The sequence below is a fragment of the Carassius carassius genome, chromosome 36, assembly GCF_963082965.1.
Source record: "Carassius carassius chromosome 36, fCarCar2.1, whole genome shotgun sequence".
Taxonomy (NCBI): Eukaryota; Metazoa; Chordata; class Actinopteri; order Cypriniformes; family Cyprinidae; genus Carassius; species Carassius carassius.
The window spans coordinates 28,250,873-28,275,451 of NC_081790.1; the positions used below are offsets into that span (position 1 = coordinate 28,250,873).

Genomic DNA, 24,579 nt, shown 5'->3' on the forward strand with positions numbered 1-24,579 from the left:
ATTTCAAATGTCTATCAACTGAAACAAGACATGTCGCAACCTGTGACGAATTATGTGAGAACCAATGAGAGTTCGATATTAATGCCGTAAACCATGTCGTAACGTTCCTGTGGCGCACTGGCGCTATTTTCAAATTAGAATTAGTGATGGGAAGTTCGGATCATTTTACCGACTCAGACTTTTGAGCCTCGTTCAGCAAAACGAATGAATCTTTTTTCGAGTCATTTCGTTCATTTCGTTCATTTTAGCAAAATGTCATGAAAATGTTACGTGTTACTTCCCCAACACATCTAGTACTTACGCAAACGTTGATCACACTAAAAACAATACAAAACTAAAATGCTATAAGCTATATATAATAAATGCTATATATCTTTACCTGGGTCTTTAGTCTGTGATTAGCTCACCTCACCTCTTATCTGACAAGAAGTCCTCAGGTTTAAGTCATTCCTTAATCACGTGACAGACCCATACGCAAAACTAACGCAGTCTTGAGCCGGAAAGAGAATTGATTAGTTCATCTCATGAGTCTTTCGGGTCTCGGGTCAAGTTTGACTCGTTCCTTAATCACGTGACAGACCCATACTCTATTTCTGACATTTTCTGTCACTGTGTTTTTGTTACTGTTTGTTGAGGATCTGTTGTTTGTTATTATTTTATAAATAAATAAAACCCTGTTATAAATAAAATATTGATTAATTTGTCTTTTTGACTGTCTATCGGTAAATAAACACTAGGCTATATAATAATATAATAATCCAAGCTTACAATAAAAAGTTTTTATACTAGTTTGTTCATTTTTACTCCAATTTTGAGTTTGCTGGTATAATAATTGCTTTTCCTAGGCAGACTTGACATATTGGTGTAATATATGTATAAGAAGATTGCTCAAAAAAGGACATAATGACATTTACATTAAAAGCAAATAAAATTTTGAATTTGAATTATTAATGTTAGTTTGAAAACATTAAGGTTATGATAACTTCAGCTTTAACAGTTTTAACCCAGCTCAGAGTGAGGAGGATACTTCAGATCCTGGTGCTACTGCCAGTGCAGGGGCCATGTTTTGGGAAGACTTTGACGAGAGGGTAGCAAGCTTGAGGCCTTCTGCTACCTCTTTTAAGACCTCAGATGCTATAAAGGTGCAGGCCTACCTTGCAGAGCCACTCTTACCCCGCACATCAGACCCTCTGGCCTGGTGGAGGAGATGTTCACCAGTATACAAAAGCCTTTCTGAAGTCACAAAGACAAGACTTTGCATTGTGGCCACATCTGTGCCATCTGAAGGAATTTTTTCTAAAACTGGGCAGATTATTTCAGATAGAAGAAACAGACTCAGCCCATCCAAGGTCAGGGAGCTTGTTTTTTTTTTTAAATGCAAACATGCCTTAAAGCAAGTCCTAAGTATATAGCCACAGTGTGTTATTTATTTTAAAGCTTATTTATTTTTATTTATTTAGAAAAAGACTAGCTTGTTGTGCAATATTTTTGTTGTTGTTGTGATTTTAAAGGTAATTTGTTATTGTTATAAGGCTCCGTAGCTTTAGTATCTCTTAATTTTCATTTATTTTTATTTAAATGGTTTAAAATTATTTGGGGAGTAGTTATCCTCTTTGATATAAAGTTTTTATTTTGGCACAAAAGTGTTATTTATTTTAAAAACGTATTCATTTTAAATTATTATATAAAAAAAGCAAAGCTTGTTGTGCAATATTTAGTTTTTCTAGTTCTAGTTTTTAAATTGTACTTTTAAAGTTCATTTGTTAAGGTTATTAGACCCTGTGGCTTTATTATCTTTTAATTTTATTTTTATTTTTAATTATTTAATTTTTTATTATTTTGATTTATTTTGGAATAGTTGTCCTCTTTGTTACAAAGCTTTTCTGGCACAAAAATAAACAATAAACAACAATTCAAAAGTATGTACACGGTGTTTTTTAATTTTTATAAAGTGTCATATGTTACAAAAGTATGGTTTATACAGACAATCTGATTTAATAATTACTCCCAATGTTGTCACATCACGGGACAAAAGAACAAACAACCCGAACTGTCTATGGTTTTAGCGTACGGGTCTGTCACATGATTAAGGAATGACTTGACCCGAAGACTCATGAGATGAACTAATCAATTCTCTTTCCGGCTCAGACTGCAATTGGGTTTAGTGTATGTGGCTGTCACGTGATGAAGGAACGAGTCAAAAACCCGACAGACCCGAACTATGAACTAATCAATTCTCTTTCCGGCTCAAGACTGCATTGACTGACAGGTGAATCACTACTGCATGCGCGACTGAACGAATCACTCCCCGAGACGACTCGTTCTTCCCGAGTCACATTAAAGATTCGTTCAAAATGAACAAATAATTCAAGAACGACACATCACTACTGCGCCAGTGCGCCTTCACGGAGAGAAGACAGATTCATAATTTCACGGATTAATAAATTAAATTAAATTCTGCTCTGTACCCTATAAAAACTATTACCTCCAGAGAGGACTGCGACTGGAACTCATTATCATTTGAACTACTTTTGGTACCACTTTTGATATTTTTTCACAAAAAATAAATGATTAACATTATGTTTGTTTGTCTGTTATTTGTTTATTTATAACAGTAACATTATGTAGTTTTTAGAAATGGTTATGGGTAGGTTTAGGGGTAGGTGTAAGATTAACGTTAGTGGCTCAAAATAACGTTTTAATGTTATACTTTTACAAAACTTGTGTTTTATTATGTTTTATTCTTTTAACATTCTGTATAAAATGGGTAGGTTTAGGTTCGGGTGAGGTATAGGGATCTTACATTTATCACAAAGAAATTATAAAAAGGGAAAATATACATAAATATTTAAAAAATTAATCCGATACGCATCGAAAAGCAGCTTCATGAGCAAATTTCTATGGATAACTGACTGTTCAGAGAACACGTTCTATCTGTACGTATTTGAGGTTGTTTTTACGTAAATTTCGATACGTATCGAACCTGTAATTACGTCCAGATAATACGTAAATGACACTGTAAATACGTAAAGGCACATACGTATTGGACAGTTTTAATTTACGTCTAAATATGTACGTTTTGATTGTGAGATCAGGCTGTATAATCCTTGCTCAAAACATCTGTATTATGGAATAATCAGTGGGTCGCTTCTCGATTTTCTCTTCACGTGCAATCAAGCTGGACTGATTGCTGATTTACTTAAGCCGTTTCCATGCAAGGATTCAGTGATAATTTCTGTCTAAAGGCATCTTCAACCTGTGCATGTTTGATATCAGCGTCAACTATGAATGTCTGATGCTTTTAGACTGAAAATGTCACCTTAATAGCACCTTAGGTTTTTGGTCTACAGTAGTCACCTTAGTAAAATACACTTACATTACCTTACTTGCATAACTGAGATAAAATCTACAAAGTGTGAAATACTATCTGTGTCAAATCAAACTGAACAAGAAGAGAGGCAAATGAAAAGCTTCATAGTAACAGCATTATGATTGAATAATTACATATTATAGATAAAATACTTTTTGTGTTGGGAAAAGAAAAGAACTTTGAGATTCGTTTTTGCACTAATTCAGTTGAAAGCATGCTGAAATCTTTTTAAAAAGTGCATTTCAGATAACTGTTTTGATAACTTGCTTGTGAAAACTGTGGCAGCAAACAAAAAACTCTCTATTAGTGTATAACCCATTAATGTACTAACAATGTAGAGACTACAGTTTTGAAACTATCAACTAATAGTGAAAATTATTTATTAGTGCTTTGGAAGTTACAGGAAAAATTACAGCTGAGAAAAGTAGTTGTAAACAAAGCTGCTGTCAGAGCCTGAACTGCATTTTCTACCTCCGTGACAAGAGGCTGAACACTGAAGCCTTTCAGCAGATTACAGCGTCTTTCTGCTGCCAGTGTGTGTCTGTGTGCGTGAAGGTGGCAGCGCTAGGAAGAGCTGAACAGTCCATCGCCTCGAGCACTTGTTTGAAGTCAGACTCTAGCTGAGGCCTGCAGAAGGAATAAATCAATGCAGCCACGGTAATGAATTATTTCCTTCATGCAGTCCAAGTTGGAGGCTGAGATAAAAAAGGCCCACATGCTGAGCAGCCTACAGCCGGGAGCCGCTCCGCCGTCATCAGAATGCTGCACCAGCACTTGTTCGTGTACAAATGCAAAACGTGTGAGAAACTGCATTTCCTTCCGCTAAACGCTCTTCTGCACTGCCAATGCTCACATTTAAAATAATAAAGATGAGTGCTGGAGTCATCAAGAACATGGCAGAACTTGGGAAATTACAAATCTGGCTTCTACTTTGGTCCTTGCAGATACACAAACTAGGAAAATGTCAAGTTAAAAATGTGAAAACATAATATTTTCTTTAAAAAAATATGAGTGTTTCAAATGCTCAAATCATGGCCATTATGCAAGAGTGCACTGGGTTGCTGCCAGGATGGAGGATATTGGCGGAGTGATAAAAAATATCATATTAAGATCTTTATAAAATATTTTTCAATAATGTCAATAACAATGATAAGCTCTTGATATTTCTAATGAATATCATTAATTAATATCAATATAATTTTTTAAGGGATTTCATATAACTAAGATATTTATCATCCATTTTAATTCATACAGTTTGGTTGTACAGCATTTTATTCGACAAAAAGCAGTGTTTCGTTTCGTTAATTTATTTGTTATATTTTAATTTGATTACATTTTAAAATATTGATAAAATTAAAGTTTTATTAAATCATTTTTTATGATAAATCTGTATTAAGTCAGAAAACACAGAATCCAATAAATAGATAAAGTGAAAAACACAATTTAGGGAAAAATAAAATCGATTTCATGAGGTCTAAAACGCCTCAAGGTTACATATGTAACCCTAGGGAAGCTCTCGCTGGGATCGCTTTTTTAAACTAAAATAATCACAATATAAAGAAAACAGATGTTTTTCACACTACTGACAGTAACAGTGTGAAGCTGATGGTCTTGAATCACTGATGAATAAACAGCAATAAACCACTTTGGGACAAAGCACGTCTACTTCACCCATCACAGCTCATGATGAAATGCAGTTCCTGATTTTTATAATGGCAACACTGTAGTTTAAGGATAATTTCTTGCTATTAACTAGTTGTTTATCAACATGCATATTACTAGCATATTGGCTATTTATTCAAACTTATAAAGTACATACAAAGTATGACCATATATGGTCCCCTAATCCACCCCACACCTAAACTAAACAACTACCTTACTCACGAATAACAAGCAGCAAAACAGGAGTTCACTAATATAAAATTTGTATTGATAACTTTATTTAAATGAATTTAAACTTTATTTTAAGGTAAAACTCTGAGAATTAGATCTTAAAATAAGGTTTGACCTTTATATTATGTTTTTCAAGGTTTGTCCTGATTTCAAATCTGGACATTTCAGAAAGGTATAAAAGAATAAATCATATTTTAGATTAGAGAGTTACTTTTGAGTTCTGAAACTTGTCACAGCAAGATATTTTTATTTGAGACAGCTCAAACATGCATTTTAGTCTGGGACTAGCTTAAGCCTTGTAATACTTTCAAATGTATTACATCATTACAAATATGCAGGTTTTCTTTACAAATGACATTAAAGTACATTTCAGTGTACCATAAATGCTTGTTAAAACACTTTAACCATATTTCAAAGACAATAAAAGTACTTATGAAATTATATAGTCCTGCTTAATTGGGGTTAAAGTGTATTTAATATCAATTTAAAATATAATACATTTGCATTTAATTGTAAATAACATGCAATTAGCCCAGTTCACATTTAAGTATGTTTTATAAACTTTATTATGCTAAAGTGATTCAATAAAGTAAGCTAAAGGGTACTTTTTTCACAGGGGTTATCTTGACAGCATTTTGAGGCTTCATAGGTGTATTCTTCATTTTAAAGTATGCAAAAACATAATGCTGTCTTCTTCTAATACACCCCAGTTAAGCAGCATCTCTTTTAAGAAACCAATCCCATAATGCACTGTGAAACAAAACTTTCATCCAAGACTAGAGGTGTGACAAGATCACATGAGATCTGATTTGTCTCGAGAGACCTGACTGGTCTCGTGAGAACGTGATGATATCCTCGCCCAGATATTTCTAATTTATTTGCATTACACTTGCCCTTTCACCAGTGGTGGTATGTAAGATATTTTATGTTCACATCAGGCAAGTGGACGCATGATAAGCAGGGAAATTATACAGTGTTTCATGTACAATTCAGTTTAATGCGGAAAGTCACAGAATTTGTTAAACTTGAATTGATAAATAAATCAAAATTAGGTAATTTACAGTTAACCACATCAACTCTGGGGACCCACCGGTGGGTCCAATATTGCATATGCCTAATTCTCAAAAAATCAAAATAACAGCTCAAGTGGTTAAATAAAATCTCGATATCTATCTGTAAATATAAAGCAGCAAAAGTCAATTTAAACATAAATCCTGCATGTTCTGCGTGTCTGTTAATGAACGGCAAAGACACTGGGTTTCATTTTCTACACAGAAGTACACCTGACTCTCGCGGTGATTTCAGCATCTGTCGTCTCACTGAGGACGGAAACACATGAACATCTCCAGAACTGTTCTGAGAGTCACTTCATGAGCATTTTACCATTTGATTTGAGTAAAACTTCCGTCATATCACATACACAGAACTTTAAAGGAATTCACGGCAACCCGTCAAAATAAAAGTCTGGTTTGATTTGGAGACATTGTACTTATTAATATTTTTCAGAATATTGTACATATCCTACTACTACTACTAAAATGAAACAAATATTTCTTTTAAGGAATAATCACACAACATTTCTTCAAAGTTTTAATTTTAATAGTAAATTCCCTCTGTTTGTTTAAAATAAAGTTTGTTTAATTTTCAATAATTAAAAGATAAATGATAAAAGAAACCATAAAATAACCATAAAAAAGGAGAAAAAGAAGGCTACTTTAAGAAAAAAATTATATTAATCAATTAAGTTGTTTATACAATTAGACATGCTAAAACAGAATTTGGTTACAATACAAAAATATTAATAATATAGTGAGAAAACATAAAACATGCTTTTTAATTAATAAAATGTAATTTAACTATTAAAAAGGAGTTGAAAAAAATTATAATTAAAAAAAAACAAAAAAAAAAAACAACGAAATTTAGGAAAAAATCATAGCCATGTCCTATATCCCTCAGCATATATATATATATATATATATATATATATATATGTATATATTTTATTAAAGTGGAAATAAGTTTGCCAAATAATAAACTTGACTGACTGCTTCACTTCCACTTTAAAGGGATATTTGTGTTATTATTTATTTTTATTTATACTATTTATAATTTTTGTGCACTTACTTGCCTGTTAGTTGAGTTCATGGTAAAATCTTCTGCAGTGTTTACATATTGTTTATTACTGCATAAAAAATTATTAAAATAGATGTTTAATTTCATAAAGAACAAGTTGATTTCAAAATGCACCTACATTTTTTGCATTTTGTGTTTTTCCGTTGAATAATAAAAGACTATTTTCCCCTATATATTTCATCATTTAGGATTTATTTGAACAAATAAATCTCATCTCGTCTTTTTCTCATGAAACCAGTCTTATGTCTCGTCTCATCTCGTGGGGTGAGTGTCTCATCACACCCCATTGAAGACTGAAAACAAGCCACAGTAAAATGTCAGTTATGTATCCTCATGTTAATAAAAATTGACTATTTGACACAATATTTGCATGTAGCATATATTAATGGACATCATTAGAGTACTTTATCAGCTAAGCTAGCCACATGCTAACATCAGACTCGACTGGAATCACAAATCCAGATTTTGTGTGGCATCTGGAGCTTTTGAGATCCGCTTCAGTAAGTAAGTGAGGCACTGACAGCAGAGCTAGTGTCTCCGTTAGATATGTTTAATTAACTCTTTGTCCGATTCAGTAATTAAGCCCCTAGTGAGACCTGCGACCCCCTCTGATATGCAAACCCTCTCCTGACCCGCCAGAATGAGCCATGCAGCTAAGATCGGTCAGACGGTACAGACCTTCAGCGACGCTGTCAGGCACAGGAGCCCTGCTCTCAGCGGGACCTCTTTCTCAATCAATTACACCCGTTCACTCGTTCCCACACCCAGCTGCTCTTTATCTCTGCCTCTTTGCAGTGAGACTCTTTGTCGGAGATCATCGATCGTCTATCTCAGATGGTCAGGCTTCGGCAGGTTAGATTCAGCAGGTAGCTGTGATTATTTTTTGGAGGCTCTTATATTTGTCCTGTCTGGGGTGTCAGAGCTCTGGATAGTCACTAGTGAAGGCAGGTTTGGTGTCTCGCTTTTTGGTTCCCATGCAGACTCTGGATTAATGCAGATGGGCACAGACAGTGCAGCTAAATGTCTTTACAATTCCATCGCTAATGCAAGCCGTGAAAACAGACTGATGCTCCTGTTGCAGTGAAATCTACCCCTCATGCTCACACTTTCTCACGTCCCCCCTCCGGCCCTTGTGAATAAAAAGTGTGCTTAGTTTTATTAAATGTCCATTTATGGTGTATATTTCAAATCTTAAAAGAATAGACTGTACTTTCAGAAATGATAGAGGACTAATTTGCTGCTTATTATTGTCTAATATAGTGTGCTTTATAAGTAGGCTTCTAATAAACAGCCAATATCCTAGTAATATGCATGCTATTAAACAATTAGTGAGAAGTGGTTCCTTAACTAAAGTGTTACAATTTTAACTGTAGTGTGTTATTTGATATTACATTTAAAGGTAATATAATTTAAATACACTACATTGGAGCTTCATAATTATAAATATGCTTGAATGGTAACACTTTAGAATAGGGAGAACTTATTCACTATTAACTATTATTCACTATATTAACTACTTTTCCCTCAATAAATTCCTAATTTGCTGTTTATTAATAGTTAGTAAATTGTTAAGATTAAGATTTGGGTAGGATTGGGGATTAAGAATAAGGTCATGTAAAGCATTAATATGTACTTAATTAGTACTAATAAATGGCTAGTATTCTAGTAATATGCATGCTAATAAGCAACTAGTTAAGAGACCCTAAAACAAAGTGTTACAGTTTAAATATAGCATACAATTTTCAATAGAAGTGACATTAAAGTGTATTTATTTTACCATCAATGCTTGTCGGTGCAATATTTCAAATACAAAAGAATTATGAAATTACATATAAAGATGTACTTAACTAGGTCAAAAAGCACTCTTAAGATCAGCTAAATGAATTAATATGCACATTTAAACTACAACACATTTTCATTTAATTAGAAATAACATGTAACGAAGTGTCTGAAAACATTAAGTTCACACTTAAATTCATTCTTTTTAAATGAAATTATTTCTTTAATAAGTACTCTTTTTCAACGTATGCTAGAGTTCAGAAGGGCATTTTTGACTTTTTATACAATATGTGGCTGTTCACAGCGTTCTCCAGCTGATAAGTTTTGTACTGTATGTGTGTGTGTGTGTGTGTGTGTGTGTGTGAGAGAGAGAGAGAACTGTATTTTGCAACTAAACAGAAAGATCTGGCTGTACCAGAAATAATGATGAGGTGAAGAAAATTCAAAATCTGAAAATTGATTTGTTGATTGAGAGTAGCTCAAAAATTTCTTAGGTCATTGCTGAGTGTTCTGACTGGATTCTAGGTGGATTTTCAGCATCTTGCTGGTCTTTTGGGTAAGTTGCATAAACAAACAATAACCACTATGCTAAAACTGTGTCTTAAGAGCTATTTTTACCAAATATATTACTTTTTCAGATTGAAATTGGGCCAATGAACAGACTTTTATAAATAAAGCTTTGCAGAAAAGAGATTAGATGACTAACAGTAGCTCTTTATTTTAAGGACCAATTCTTACTATTAACTAGCATGCATATTACTAGCATATTAACTGTTTATTTGTACTTATAATGCACATAATCCACACCATACCTAAACTTAATAACTACCTTATTAACTATTAATATGCAGCAAATTAGGAGTTTATTGAGGCAAAAACTGTTAGATTATTATTATTTTTTAATCTACTTTATATTCCAGCAATGTTAGTGTTAGGAGGTGTTCAAATCACTCACCCTACCTAAGATCAATGACAATAGTTCATCTTCTTCTTCTTCGTCTTTTTTTCTCATTAGTTTTTACTGTTTTCACATTTCTGTCCCAGAAACTGAAGTTTATCATTAGGCTTATAGGGTTTATTTTTGTCGAAAGCACTGAAATCCAGCGCTGTCAGATTAATTCAAGCTGCAGCCTTTTCAGATTAATGTTATTAGGGCTTTACTCATATTTATGTGCTGCATGATCTGCTCTTATAAACCTCACGTCTGAATAAACTCTAATGTACAGTGCAAATTTAATAGTGAGTGACCCAGACATAAGATTCCCATGCTTTATTACAGATGAATTCCCATGACTTTCTATGACCTCTCCGGAAACTTACATTGCCCAATCATAAAAATTCTGTTTAGTTTAAAACCTGATTTGGTCCAAATTGTATGGCAGTATCAGTGAGAAAAAATACTATTTCCTCAGTTAAACACTAAAAGAAGATATTTTGAAAGATGCTGGTAACCATATAAATAATCAGCATGCTAATAAGCAACTAGTTAATAGTGAGAACTGTTCCCTATACTATAGTGCTACTGAATTTTCATTTTTGGTTGAACTATCCCTTTAAACTGTATTTTTAGCAAGCAACTAAGACAATACATGCACATTTCACATTATAACATCTAAACAAAAAAATAAATAAAACAAACAAAGATCACATAATTCTGTTCACTATTCACTATTAGTTGCTTATTATCATGCATGTTACCAGCCTATTGGCTGTTTATTACTTATAAACACATATTAATTAACTTATTCTGCATAATTTGGATCCCCTAATCCTACACTATACCTAAACTTAATACTTAAGCAAATTTGAAGTCTGTTGAGGGAAAACAAAGTGAATATGTGTTCCCTATAATCTAAAGTGTCACCAGATTGGTAAAAATCAAAAGCTCATGAATGTGCATATGTTTCATCTCCAGCTTATAGTTGAACAGCATATGTAAAGCACATAATAAAGCATGAAAATTATTTTGTTACACAAAGAACTATAGGAAACGCTAGCGTCTTTCCCCTACAGAATAAAATGCACCGAACAAACAGAGGAGCATGGAGAGGGATCTCCTCAGGGATGCTTGTTTGTATGAAACACCTGAGTCTGTCAATTGCAACAGTGATCCTTCCTCCCTCATTGCAGACGATATCCTCCAAAATCCCACTGCGGCAACACGCTTAACCTTGAGAAGGGCTTGACAAATGCAATGTTTTATTACACCAACACTCGTACACTCGACCTCCTCACCTGAGAACCAACACGGGCCAGCTGGACACAAAAGAAAAGGGACTTTATAATGACAACAAGCAGTTCGCTAAAACCCGGCATTAGTGAGGTTAACGACTGGCACTAGTTAATGGAGCCGTGTTTTTTGCCCCAGCAGTTGAATCTCAAAGTAAGGGTCGCAAGGCACCTCTAATGCTTTGATTGGTCTCCTGGTGGAGTGAATGGATAATTTTAGTCACAGTTGCTCATTCAGAAAACTGGGACTTCGAATTGCATTGGCAATTCCTGAAACGAATGAAATGAGGGCGTTTGCTTTATGCACAGGACGATGGATGATACGAGATAATCTGGGCTTGCCATCTCATCTCTCTTTTTCAGCCAAAAGCACTCATCTCTCATCACCGGGCCATGATTAGCATTCATTGGCCCAAAGGATCAGGTGCTCGCTTCGTCTCAAATGTGCAAAGTGCTTCAGAGAGAGACGTAATGGTGCCTTTCAGACAAAAAATTAGCAGATTTGCCACATGGTGGGAGAGGCTCATTTGTAGTGTAGGACTCACGGAAGGCTGTGTAGAGCTCCTGAAGGGTTAGGTGACCATCGTTGTTGTAATCGTCGTAACGCAGGAGGTCTTGCATGGTGCACTCCAATAAGATATTTTCTAAATGCTCCTTTATGGAGATCTGTAAAAGAACAGGAAGAACACACACAGTGCTGGGTTGTAACTGAGTCAACCTGGTCTCATAAAAATACATACCTCTGTGCACTTTTGTGCAACACCGTTTTTACATACCTTCCTGAACGTTTCCCCACAGTTTCAGAGAGAAATGTTTACTGAGTGGCGCTAAAACACTGGTTCCATTTTTTGTACCATAGCATGTTTTTATTACATTGAAATCAGTATTGCTCTGTTTTTATGTTACTTCAGGTACATATTGCGGTGTCTCAGAATTCAAATATCCGGGGACTGTCGCTAAAAGTTTATGCTCTATCGTGTTGGAAACATGCCCTAAATCAAAACCAACCCTAAACCTACCCGATAGTGTTAACAAATGCAAAACTGATATAAAAAACGCATTTGAGGGGAAAGCACCTCTCAAGCTACTAGACAAACAAAGAATTCTTCAAATTACTGGTAACTATTGATTCTGGAAATCTGGACAAAAATATTTCAGACCCTGAACACTTTGGGCAAGTAATGTCATTTATTGTTTTTATTAATGTTTGTTCATGTAATGGAGAGATTCCCATACGTTTTTTTCAGTCAAACCCATTAAAATAAAATATTTACTTGAAATATCTCTGAGGAAGTTTTTAACATTTAGAATAATTTAATAGCACATTCACATGTTTACAGTTTTCTGATCTCAGTTAATGATCACATTGACATGCAGGAACACAAGTAAAACACTTATATTTTTTAGTGTTCAAGTGTTTGTATTATTTTTATTTTACATTTTTATGATTTCATTAATTATTCGTTTTTTTTTTCAATTCACAAACCACAGATTATTGGTTTGTAATGATTCTGTAAATAATGACTCTGAAATCTTTGACATAATATGCAGGGCAATGTGCAGTCCGGCGGTCATTATAGAAAAATAAACCTCTTCAGAGTGGAGCGAAATGACCGGCTGAAGGTACACTATCCCTTACTTAATCTTCTTGAACTGCAATCCTATGGGACCCTCACCTCTGCCAGCTCCTCACTGCTCAGACGGCCGTCCTGGTTTCTGTCTATATACTTGAACATCGTGTCCACTAGGATCCTCCTCTGGTCCATGGCGTTTGCTTGCTCGTCCATGGATGCCCTGGGCTGCATGTCCAGCAGCATGCTCTTCAGCTTGTTGTACTCTGCCATGGTGCACGTGTCTCCTGTAAAGCACACCAGAGGAATTCAATTAGCTGGATATGACCAAAGGCATCTGCATTTGCATTTATGCTCACACGTGTGTTTGCCATTTGCATTTTTGCAGTTCAGTGCAGGGGTCTCAATTAATTCACTGTAATCCTGCTATTTACACCCAAAGACAAAAGGTAAACATTCCCATTTAGACACTTTAGCTGTATCGCAGCTTCTTTCTGCGGTGAGGGATTAGCAAGCATGTTTTAAACTGTCACATTAATTCCCATGCGGCTCCGCAGCACTTATGTCTATAAAAGACGGCTGGGAAAATGAGAACCATGATTAATCAAGTGTGGTAGTGACTGTTTATTCCTCACTGGCAATAAAATTATGCAAACACAGCCCACCCGCTGAGCAGCTCTTTAAGACCCCTCGAGTGGGAGGAAGATTGTTTCTTGTATCCTTCAAGGAGGCAGCGCAGAAGACGACATTTTATACAAAGCTCTGCTCAACTGATGAGAGGAGGAAATATGGTATGAATAAGTCATTAGGTGACACTGCTCTACATGACGGATCAGAGCCGCCCGCTGAGAGGAGTCTCACTACATCTAATGAAGGAAACAGCAGTCAACAGTAACTGATGCTAACTGCCGGCAGCTTCTGACCATCACAGTATACTGCAGGAACTGAACAATCTCAATAACACACTGAGATGACAGCGTGCAGTGTGCATTACTGGCTGCATACATACTGTGCAATTTCAGGAGGTACACCACATAAAAAAATGGGAGTGAATCCCTTAAATTACAGTTTCATGTGACCGAAACCATAGCAGCGTTTTGCCATCTTGTGCATTTGGTATTCGCTATTTTTTGAGGAGAATAATGTTACAGCTACCAAAGACTCATTATATACACAGATTTGAACTAAAACCAAAGTTCACAGAGCAAGCGTGTTTTGCTTATGTCTGGAAAAGTGTTGCCATGTCTGCTTATTATTATTATTCAGCTTTATTGGGCTTGTTGGTTTGGGCTCAGCTCATAAAACGATCCATTTTATGGAGTTCATAAAGTAGGCAGGTGCCGATCGGGATATTTTACTATGTGGCCTATTTCCAAGAGAATGCATTTGGATTTGAGTTTACACTGCACTGTGTAGTATTTCTGCAAATGAGGTTGCCACAACCTGCATTTTTCAAGAGTCAATGCAGTTGTAGGATGTGGTTAAATTGATTAAAGAAAAAAGACAAGAGGTTTTATTTGGCAGAAAGTCTCAGGGAAACTTCTCTTTTGAAATGCTTCTCTTTTGCTAACAAGACATTTATAAATTATTCTCGTTACCCACAAAGATGTTTGGGGTATGTTGCAAATTTAAATGCATATTATGAAAAGACAGTGAAAACACAGAAAAGATCAAACTCTGAAACACGCAGTGCATCAGATTACATATTTATATAATTGCAATGTCTTTAAGATTTAATAAACAAACTAAGCCATATTGTTTTCCATTGTTAGAATTACTTAAAAAAAAAGTTACCAACAAACTGGCAGGTAACACTTTATTTAAATCACCAACGCTGATTTTTCTCTCGTTTAGCAATTGCCAAGTATTAATATTAGGCGACGCATGGCCATAAACGTGTGACAGTTCTCTTACTTAAAGCATTTCAGAATGCTTACACACTTAAATATCTGTAGATATAGAAACTACATCAGCAGGGGATACATTAAAACTTATTCGTTACATTTGTCAATACAGGGGAAATCCTTCTGTTTTGGCATTCAAATAATATTTCTATTTTCCTGCAGCACATATTTGTACAGTAAATAACCTCAATGTCAAGCCTGTCTGTTAACATCACATCAGGGTCGTCTCCATACACAAACCTGCTTTTCTTACCCACAATCCCTTTTTTGATCAATCACGTACGACTCTGACAGGTCGTTCTGTTTGGTACTTTTGAAACATGGTAATAAGTACATCTATCACTCAAGTGCTAAAGGAAAAGGTCATTGCTAAATGTATAAATTGTTATGACATGCCATAAATCTGAGTTAATCCCTAAATATTTATTTTTCACCATAAAAGGTATCACACAGGTCTACAGCTCCTCTTTTTCGCTTTCACACTCATGCACACAAAAATATCTAATGTACCATGAAGCACATTTCAGAGAGAGCAATCATGTGACTTACATTGCTTTGCATTACAGGATAAAAAGGTCTTTTTTATTTTTTGAATGAATGAATGAATGTTCACTAAACATTGTGTTATCTAAGTGTTCGTTCAATAAACTGCACTGTCAGTTTTATATTGATTCCCTGCTACCTCGCAAATATGCATGACAACTAAAAACACATTTTTTGATTTAGCTGGTTAAGATGGCCCTCAAATAAACTAAAAACACTATAAACTCTATACATTTTAAGGTTAAATAGCACAGTCTAATCCCACGGCTGAGCAGATGCTATGATGGCATGTTGACAGAGCTCCATTTGAAAACACTCTAAAAACTCTTAAAACAGCAGTGACCGATTCAGTGCTCTATTAGGTTCTGTCAGATCCATTTCTCTTTGTCACTTTGTCTTGCTGCTACCCAGCGGCCTTTAGACCATCCAAAACGAGAGATCGCAAGCCTGTCTGATTTCTCTGGAGATTTAGAACCCATATCTTCTGACCTTTTACGTATTTATGTTTACACCTCTTTTCTACCAAGAAAGAGAAGTTCATTGGCATTTTGCTTGACTAATCAAGACTTGATGGGAATGTAAAGATGTGCTATCTAATCAAACAGCATATTTCGCAGTTTAATCAGCAGAAGCTCTTCTGTTCCTGAGTGTTTTAGCATCAGTACGGGACGCCCGTGAAGCCATGCTGTGATGAATAACTGATCAGGGATGTTCAATACATCCTCAACTGTAGTTGCACTACAGGGTGCCATGCATGGACATGTATGATCAATCAGTTATGGTGAATGAATTGAATAAAATCTACATAAATCTAATTTATACTCATACAGAAGCTCACTTATGATTATGTAAATACAATGATTCAAACATATGGCAAGCCATTTTGACATTTAATCCTTAAAACGCATTTATTTTCATACTAATAGCTACTAGTATCTAGTATCTTAGGTAGTATTTATTCATTGTCTGCTATCTGTGTTCATCACTTAGGTATGAGTAACTTTTTAAAGATTATTCATTAGATACTAGTTCTTACTTATTTGATTACTTATTACAGTAGTATATTTTGTATTTGTTACAAGTAACAATTATTTTATCTTAGTAGTCACAATTGAAGATTTTTTACTTGTCTTAACCCACCCTTAAACTTACCCATACCTCCAACCCTCTCCCTAACCTTACCCCTATCCCACCTCAATAGCAGCAAAAGTGTTTTACAATACAATATGAACACAATAAGTACATTGCACTTATTTTTTTATGTAAGTACATAGTAGTTAAGGCCACCTAATATAAAGTGGGACCGTACTAATAATTAATAGAATAGATACTAGTAGCTAAAAAGCAAGTAGTACAACAACAGAAACTAGTACGCTTTAATAATTAAATGTTAAAATAGCTAGCCACAGAACCAGCTGCACTGAGATTTAATGAATCTAATTCCTTCATATTCTTCATATCATGTAAGGACACAATAATAATGTGCTGTCACTACCATGAGGAGCTATTCCTACCGTATCTGCCCTTAATAACTTTCATTACTGCAACATAATGTAGTCATGTTAAAATTAGATTTTTGACTTGGATAAAACCAGTTCATTTATGAAGCACATTCTGAAGTAAACTGACAATCTTTTCTTTACAGTGCTGGCAATGTCTCTGCAGTCTGTGCAACAACATGATCAAAAAGCATTTCCTGTGATCGCTGAGAGCAAAGCATGAAACGTACTAGTTAAACTGAATCCTCTTGAAGTTAGAAAAGGAAATCTTCAGAAGCAGAAGTGTTATGTATCCATTTAGTTCAGTTTATTAGTGAGAGAATCTGGCCTTTGACAGTCAGTAACTGTACATATATAAGGTTATAAGCAATACAGCTAATCCCTGTGGATAAATGTCACAAGCTGCAGGAAAGAAGTGCTGCATATATTTAGTACTCAACTAGAGGTTGCTATTATCCTGTCAGGCATGGCATTTAAAACACAGTATTTGCCACTTCAAATGTTCAAAGGATAAAATAAGTACCAGATATAAATGCTTCTTTCTCATCTTCACGTGAGCAATGCATGCTGTAATGCAACACTAGCACCAAGGTGAACCCTTTTCAGGCATTACACAATTGAACAACATCCAAATAAATCCCCCCAAACACAGTGGGAGACTCACCTGGCAGTTTCCTGACCCCGGGCCTGACAAAGGGTTTGTAGGTGGAAACAATTGCACGGCTGTCAAACACTTAATGGATTAAGAGCAGGATGAGCAGCACAGGACTTGATTACAGTCTCAGCATCAGTGTGCTGCTGCAGGACACTGTATGTCCACTTCAGCACTTCTAGGGCTCAATCAATAGCACTCAGCCTTTAGCCTTTAGAGGCTTCTGGGTTTTAAATGGACTAACAAAAGATTCTGGAAATATCGGCTCATTCAATCCAAATCCTCAATCATAATGCAAAGATAATTTAACAAACCTACATATGAGAGAGTGGGGAAAGATATCCTTGTGAGGAACTACACTTCAAACATACTTATGAAAAGATAACAGACACTTATAATATATTAAAACTTAAAACACATATTAAAACACTTAAAATATATTTAAATGTGAAAAGAATGTTTTCAGACACAGTAAATTTATATTAAATGCAAGTTTGTGGAATTAGACTGTCTTTCTGACTTATCTTTATATGACAATGTTTATAATTACTTTTATTGTCAATTGAAATAGGGTTGAAGTGTATTGCCAAATGTATTTTTTATGGAAGATTAAAATATACATTTCAATGTATGTAATTTGTAATGATGAATTTGCATTTTAGTACATTTAGTACATCATGTTAACTTTAAATGTAATATCAAATAACAAACTACAGTTAAAATGATTTTACTGTATTTAAAAAAAAAGCAAACTGCAAAACACTGATTTGAAATGTACTTTAAAGTAAAGTGTTTAATTTGACATGAATTACAAAAGCACACTTTAAAACAAAAGTGTGTTAAGAAACCGTAAAGAAAAAGTATTTTATTAATTTCATACATTTTCCATTATCTGCAAGTACAGTTTGTTTTATAAATATATACTTTTAACAATTGAGGTTTACTTCAAGTGCACATCCAATACAATTAGCCATACATACGTGGAAATATGGAAATCAATGCAGTTTAGTAATATGTCTGTGTATATTAGCATACAAATTACATGTATATCTGTGTATATTATATGTGTTAATCTATTACTGTGCAATCAAAAAAGAAGCCTCTTAATCCATTTTGAAGTAATAGCTCACCCCAAAATGAAAATGAATTTTCTTTCTTAAAGAAGATTTTTAGCTGAATCCATGGTCCTTGGTGATTCATAAAATTTAAGCAAGCAGATATGGCACTTAAGAATCAAAAATAAAAACAAAACACAAATCAGGCAACACAAAAAATAATACCCATGACTCCTGATGATATATTGAGGTCTGCAAAATTATTGGTCTTTGCAAGAAACTGAACATTATTTATAACATTATGACCTGTAATCCAGAGCCAAAGGCAAATAGTTCAGTTCATGAACAAATCTTTCTTTTGAATCAGTTCTTTTTAGAATGATGAGCCACTGACATGCGAATGAGTGAATCCAGCACTTGACAAAGGGTCCAAATGTATGTTTTTATGGTTTCTAATGATTATTGAAACTTATCACAAAGAGCCAGTTGGCAAAATAGAATCAGATTTCCCCATTTGCTTGAGGCTATGAATACTAGGTAATAATGTTGTAAATGTTGTTCAGTTCCTTGCACATAAAAATGGTTTAACTACATAAGACCTCAGTATTTGTCGTCAGGAGTCAGACAGAAACATCTGATCTGCTATGTAACTGCTGGCAATATTAATCACCATAGACCACGGTTGCAGCTAATTTATTTATTTTTTTTATAAAAATATCAACTTTTTGGGGCGGGGTGGGGGGGGGGGGGTTATCACTTTAAACTTTTTAAGTGTATGTTCATTTGATAGATGCAACTTAAGGAGAGCAAAAATATTTTATATTCATTGTTTTTCTCAGCAACTACTGTACTTGATATTTTTATCAATAGCAGTAAATATGGCTAATCTGTCACTATTTGAAGGTTTTCCCTTTGCTATTGAGTCATACAGCCACTATTTTCCCATTCACCCTATAGAAATCGAAATGCTGCATTGACATATAATACAGAGCATGCAGAAAAGACAATGAGTTTTCTATTCAGAGTCAAGGTTAGAGACACCTCAGAACAAGCTATCTTATTTCAATAAACTGTGGGGCACAAACACATAAACGTCCATTTATCTGAAACAATCTTCACAACGGTATTTGGTCCAGAGCCCAATCTCTCTCCCCAAGAGGCTTCTAGACTGATGAATGGCTCCAGACTCGTTCAGGTAAACAAGGTGAGTGAAAGTCGCTGACTGGGGAGCAGAACTAATGAACGATCTAATTAATAAATCAGCATTCACACACAGAAGATGCTCTCAACAATTGAGTCTCATTTGTTATTGTATGTGGGTCAAACATGTCCCTCGGTGTTGGACAAATCCTTACAGACATGTTAACACAACCACAGTTATGAATTAGCACAATGGAAGAGATCTGAAGCTGAACTATTATAGTGTTTAACAGGTTTTTTGCCTGACAGAGCACAACATTTTAGAAATTTAAAGTCAACAACATTAACTACCCAATTTATTTCCTTTTTTTTTTTTTTTGCTTCCGGCTTTGCTACCGTTCGGACATTCTAGCTTACTGCTCTGTGCTTTGCTTCTTATTTCTGTACTTTTCTCTGATTTTTCTAAAAAATTTTTTCAGCAGATCAGCACAGTGCTCAAACAACAGATTTTTGGCACAAACGCTGAAACTAAAAACTTTTTTAGACTGGAATAATTCTACAAAAAGAAGACTTTACCTCCCACTGCTAACAGCTTACATTCCTGAGACAGGGTAACAACTGCCTACATTCAAACAGAAGAGAGAGAAAATGCCTCTTGTTGGATCTACTTGTTGCATGAACTGCTGCAAACTTCTACAAAGGATTGTGATTCTTGAAACAAAGTTACTTGCTGGAATTCCAAAACAGACGGAACACTCAGCAGACCGTAGTCATGAACCCTCTCAGCATACAGCCGGTGAGTCCCACGAGTCTTCTGAATCTCAACAGTTTATACCAAGTTTAAAGGTACAAGCTGAAACTGATCGTCACACAAATCGATTGCACAAACAGGGAGCGAGACCCAAAGGAACACGAGATATCAGATTGTCACGAGTTTCTCGTATTGCTGCCGTAGCTTCATCTACCCCAGATTCGACTATGACAAGGCTTGTAAATACCGGTATTGTAACTCCCCCTGAACATCTTGAGAACAGATTTGAAGCATTAATGAATGTGGGTGAGAAATCCCCAAATGTATTTAAAGATGGATCTGATCAGCCAGCAGCTAAGATCGCTACTAACAGGCGTTCAAGGACGAGCAGACAGCGGCATTCAGCTCAGAGCGCAGCCGAGCCCAGGACTCTGATAGTGGGTGACTCTGTTATGAGAAACATCCGTAGCAGGACTACAACAACATGCTGCCTTCCTCAAGCAACGGTCTCTGATGTGAACAAGGAACTTAAGAACATTCTGATGAAGCACAAGACTGCCAATCGAATCATCATCATCCATGTGGGAAAGAATGATTTTCGGAAAGAGCAGTCAGAACTCCTTAAGAAGGACTTCATTGAACTCTTTGAAACACTTTGAAGACTCAAAGTTCAGTCGTTCATCAGTGGACCACTCCCAGCAAGGGGAACAAATATGTTTTCACAGTTGCTTGGGCTGATCACATGGCTACAAAGATCTTGCAGTATAAAAGGAGTGAATTTCATCGACAACTTCAATCTTTTCTGGGGCCATAGACAATTGTTTAAACCGGATGGCCTCCACCCAAACAAACTTGGTGCTAGAGTGCTTAAGGACAATATCTATTTCTCCCGCCATTATCCTTCAGCAGAGTTTGTCAATCCATTCAGCACACACACAACGGGTCCGAGTCATCATGTGGTTGACATATCCCACTAGGACACTGATAACACCATGCGAACAAAACAAGCACTGCAGACGGACACTATCACGGCTGAATCCTGCCCACAGAGCTCCTCACAGACAAACCGTGATCTATTAAAACAGCTACAAGATTCAGCACCCAAGGACGGCTTTCTAGAAAACAGCCAGGGAAGCCAGGACAACATATCACAGCCACCGGAAACACCAGAGACACAGCCCATCTCACCAGACACATTATCACTTTCTCCAGCATCTCCACTTCTGTGCTTCTCACAGAAAATGGAGGAATTGGTGTATGCTGGGACTAAACTCTCCCACTCATTTGCTGCAAGCCCGAAGATATCAACAAAAAACGGCGGGCCCCACAACCACCAAAGCCTGTGGCCCCTGCTCCTGCAAGAGCTCTTCGACCACTGCCTCAACGCCAGGGCCAAACCCTCTATCTGCTGAAGGTGAACCAAAAACAACTGATAGCAGCTCTCAGTGATATGTGTCAGGTCCCCGCTATAATAGCAGCAACATTCACAAATGCTTACAGAACAAGCGGGAACCCAGTGTGCCTGTAGCTTTCTCTATTTCAGTTTTATCACGTGATAGAAAGTCTAAGGCCATCTCAAGCCGAAGGGCAAACTCATCTAATCTGTGGCCTATTATGCATCAAACTAAGATTGATGTAAAGACACAAAGCACTGTCATCAAGCTAGCACTTTTAAACATTCGCTCACTAAAAAATAAATAATTTCTAATCAATGACTTCATAACCACAAACAATCTGGATTTTATGTTTCTAAACGAAACATGGCTTGAAGACAGCTGCAGTGCAACAGTCCTAAATGAAGCAGCCCCTCCTAAATTTACTTTCATGAATGTCTGCAGGACTGTTAGGAGAGGTGGAGGTGTAGCTGCTCTATTTAAAGATGTCTATCAATGCAAGCAAGTGTCATTTGGTCAGTACTTGTCTTTTGAATATCTAGGGATTGTGCTTAAAGGTGATCCATGCATTCTGTTTATTATTATTTACAGGCCTCCAAAATACTCTCCAGCATTTGTTGAAGAGGTCATAGAAATGTTATCAATGATTTCCTAAGAGTTTGACTGTTTTGCTATTGGAGGGGATTTTAATATTCACATAGATAATGCAGAAAACAAAACTACAAAAGAAATGATAACGGTTCTAAACCCTTTTGACAGCTTAAGTCATTTGTGGATTAATGTGTATTAGAGATGCAAACCGTTTAAAACGATTCAGTTCTATTTGGTGAACTGAATGATTAGTTCACGAACCGGATATCCAGACTGCTTTGTTTTGAACTCTCTCACACAACAGACACGGAAGAGAAGACAAAGCTGAATAAAGTCGTCGTTTTTGCTATTTTTGGACCAAAATGTATTTTCTATGCTTCAAAAAATTCTAACTGACCCTCTGATGTCACATGGACTACTTTGATGATGTTTTTCCTTCCTTTCTGGACATGGACAGTATACCGTACACACAGCTTCAATGGAGGGACAGAGAGCTCTCGGACTAAATCTAAAATATGTTAAACTGTGTTCCAAAGATAAACGGAGGTCTTACAGGTTTGGAACAACATGAGGGTAAGTTATTAATTACATAATTTTGCTATCTGGGTGAACTAACCCTTTAAACAACACTCGTACTCTTTTTGCCACTGTTGAGAGACTGACAAACCCCCCAAGTCAGATTCCCAGTGAAATGCTCTCAGACAGCAAATGCAATGAGTTTGCTTCCTTCTTTTCTGAGAAGATCATCAATATCAGGAAAACGATTAGCACATCCTCAAATAATGCAGAGGTCAGACAGATTCGGCCACAATATCAAAAAGATACTATGTCTATTTTTGAAACAATTGATAGCAGAATTCTCGAAGATAAAGTGCAGCACCTAAAATCGTCAACCTGCTATCTTGACACACTTCCCACATCTTTTTTCAAAAGTGTGCTTAACTGCTTAGAAGCAGATCTTTTGAGAAGTGGTGAACACGTCACTTCTTTCTGGGACATTTCCAAACCCCCTAAAAACTGCAGTTGTTAAGCCCCTCCTGAAAAAGAGCAATCTTGATAACACCATTTTGAGCAATTTTAGACCAATATCTAATCTTCCTTTTATAGGCAAAATTATAGAAAAGGTCGTTTTTAATCAGCTGAACAAACACTTAAACTCAAATGGATACCCGGACAATTTAGAATCTGGTTTTCGACCGCATCACAGCACAGAGACAGCACTCATTAAGATAATAAATGATATTCGCTTAAATTGTGACTCTGGCAAAATATCGGTGCTGGTATTGCTAGATCTCAGTGCTGCGTTTGACACTGTCGATCATAACATACTTCTACAGAGACTGGAAAACTGGGTCATGCTTTTGGGATGGTACTCAAAGTCTAGGAGAGCATAAGTCTAAGTGGACGTTCATGACTATCATTTAAAAAACATTGCAAGAATTAGATGTTTTGTTTCCAGCCAAGACTTGGAGAAACTTGTTCATGCCTTTATCACCAGCAGGGTGGACTAATGGGCTCCTCACCGACCTTCCCAAAAAGACCATTAGACAGCTGCAGCTCATCTAGAACGCTGCTGCCAGGATTCTGACTAGAACCAGAAAATATGAGCATATCACACCAGTCCTCAGGTCCTTACACTGGCTCCCAGTTACATTTAGGATTGATTTTAAAGTACTTTTACTCATATATAAGTCACTAAATGACCTAGGACCGAAATATATTGCAGATATGCTCACTGAATATAAACCTAACAGATCACTCAGATCACAAGGATCGAGTCAGTTAGAAATACCAAGGGTTCACACAAAACAAGGAGAGTCCGCCTTTAGTTACTATGCCGCCTGCAGTTGGAATCAGCTTCCAGAAGAGATCAGATGTGCTAAAACACTAGTCACATTTAAATCTAGACTTAAAACTCATCTGTTTAGCTGTGCATTTATTGAATGAGCACTGTGCAATGTCCGAACTGATTGCACTATATTTTCACTGTTTTCTTTTTATGTAAAATCATTTTCTAACTGTTTTTAAATTCATTTGAATTAAGTAAATGTTTTAATCATTTTAAACGTTTTTAA

General features: G+C 35.8%; 1 protein-coding gene across 1 annotated transcript in view; it reads right to left on the reverse strand.

Moving 5' to 3' along the window:
• The window catches only part of fstl4 (follistatin-like 4), a 207,519-nt gene that overhangs the window by 57,951 nt on the left and 124,989 nt on the right, over positions 1–24,579 (reverse strand). Inside the window, exons 5-6 of the mRNA XM_059526879.1 lie at positions 13,081–13,262; positions 11,950–12,070 (exon numbers count right to left, since the gene is read on the reverse strand). Of these exons, the coding sequence (XP_059382862.1) occupies positions 11,950–12,070; positions 13,081–13,262 (303 nt within the window). The remainder of the gene's footprint in view (positions 1–11,949; positions 12,071–13,080; positions 13,263–24,579) is intronic.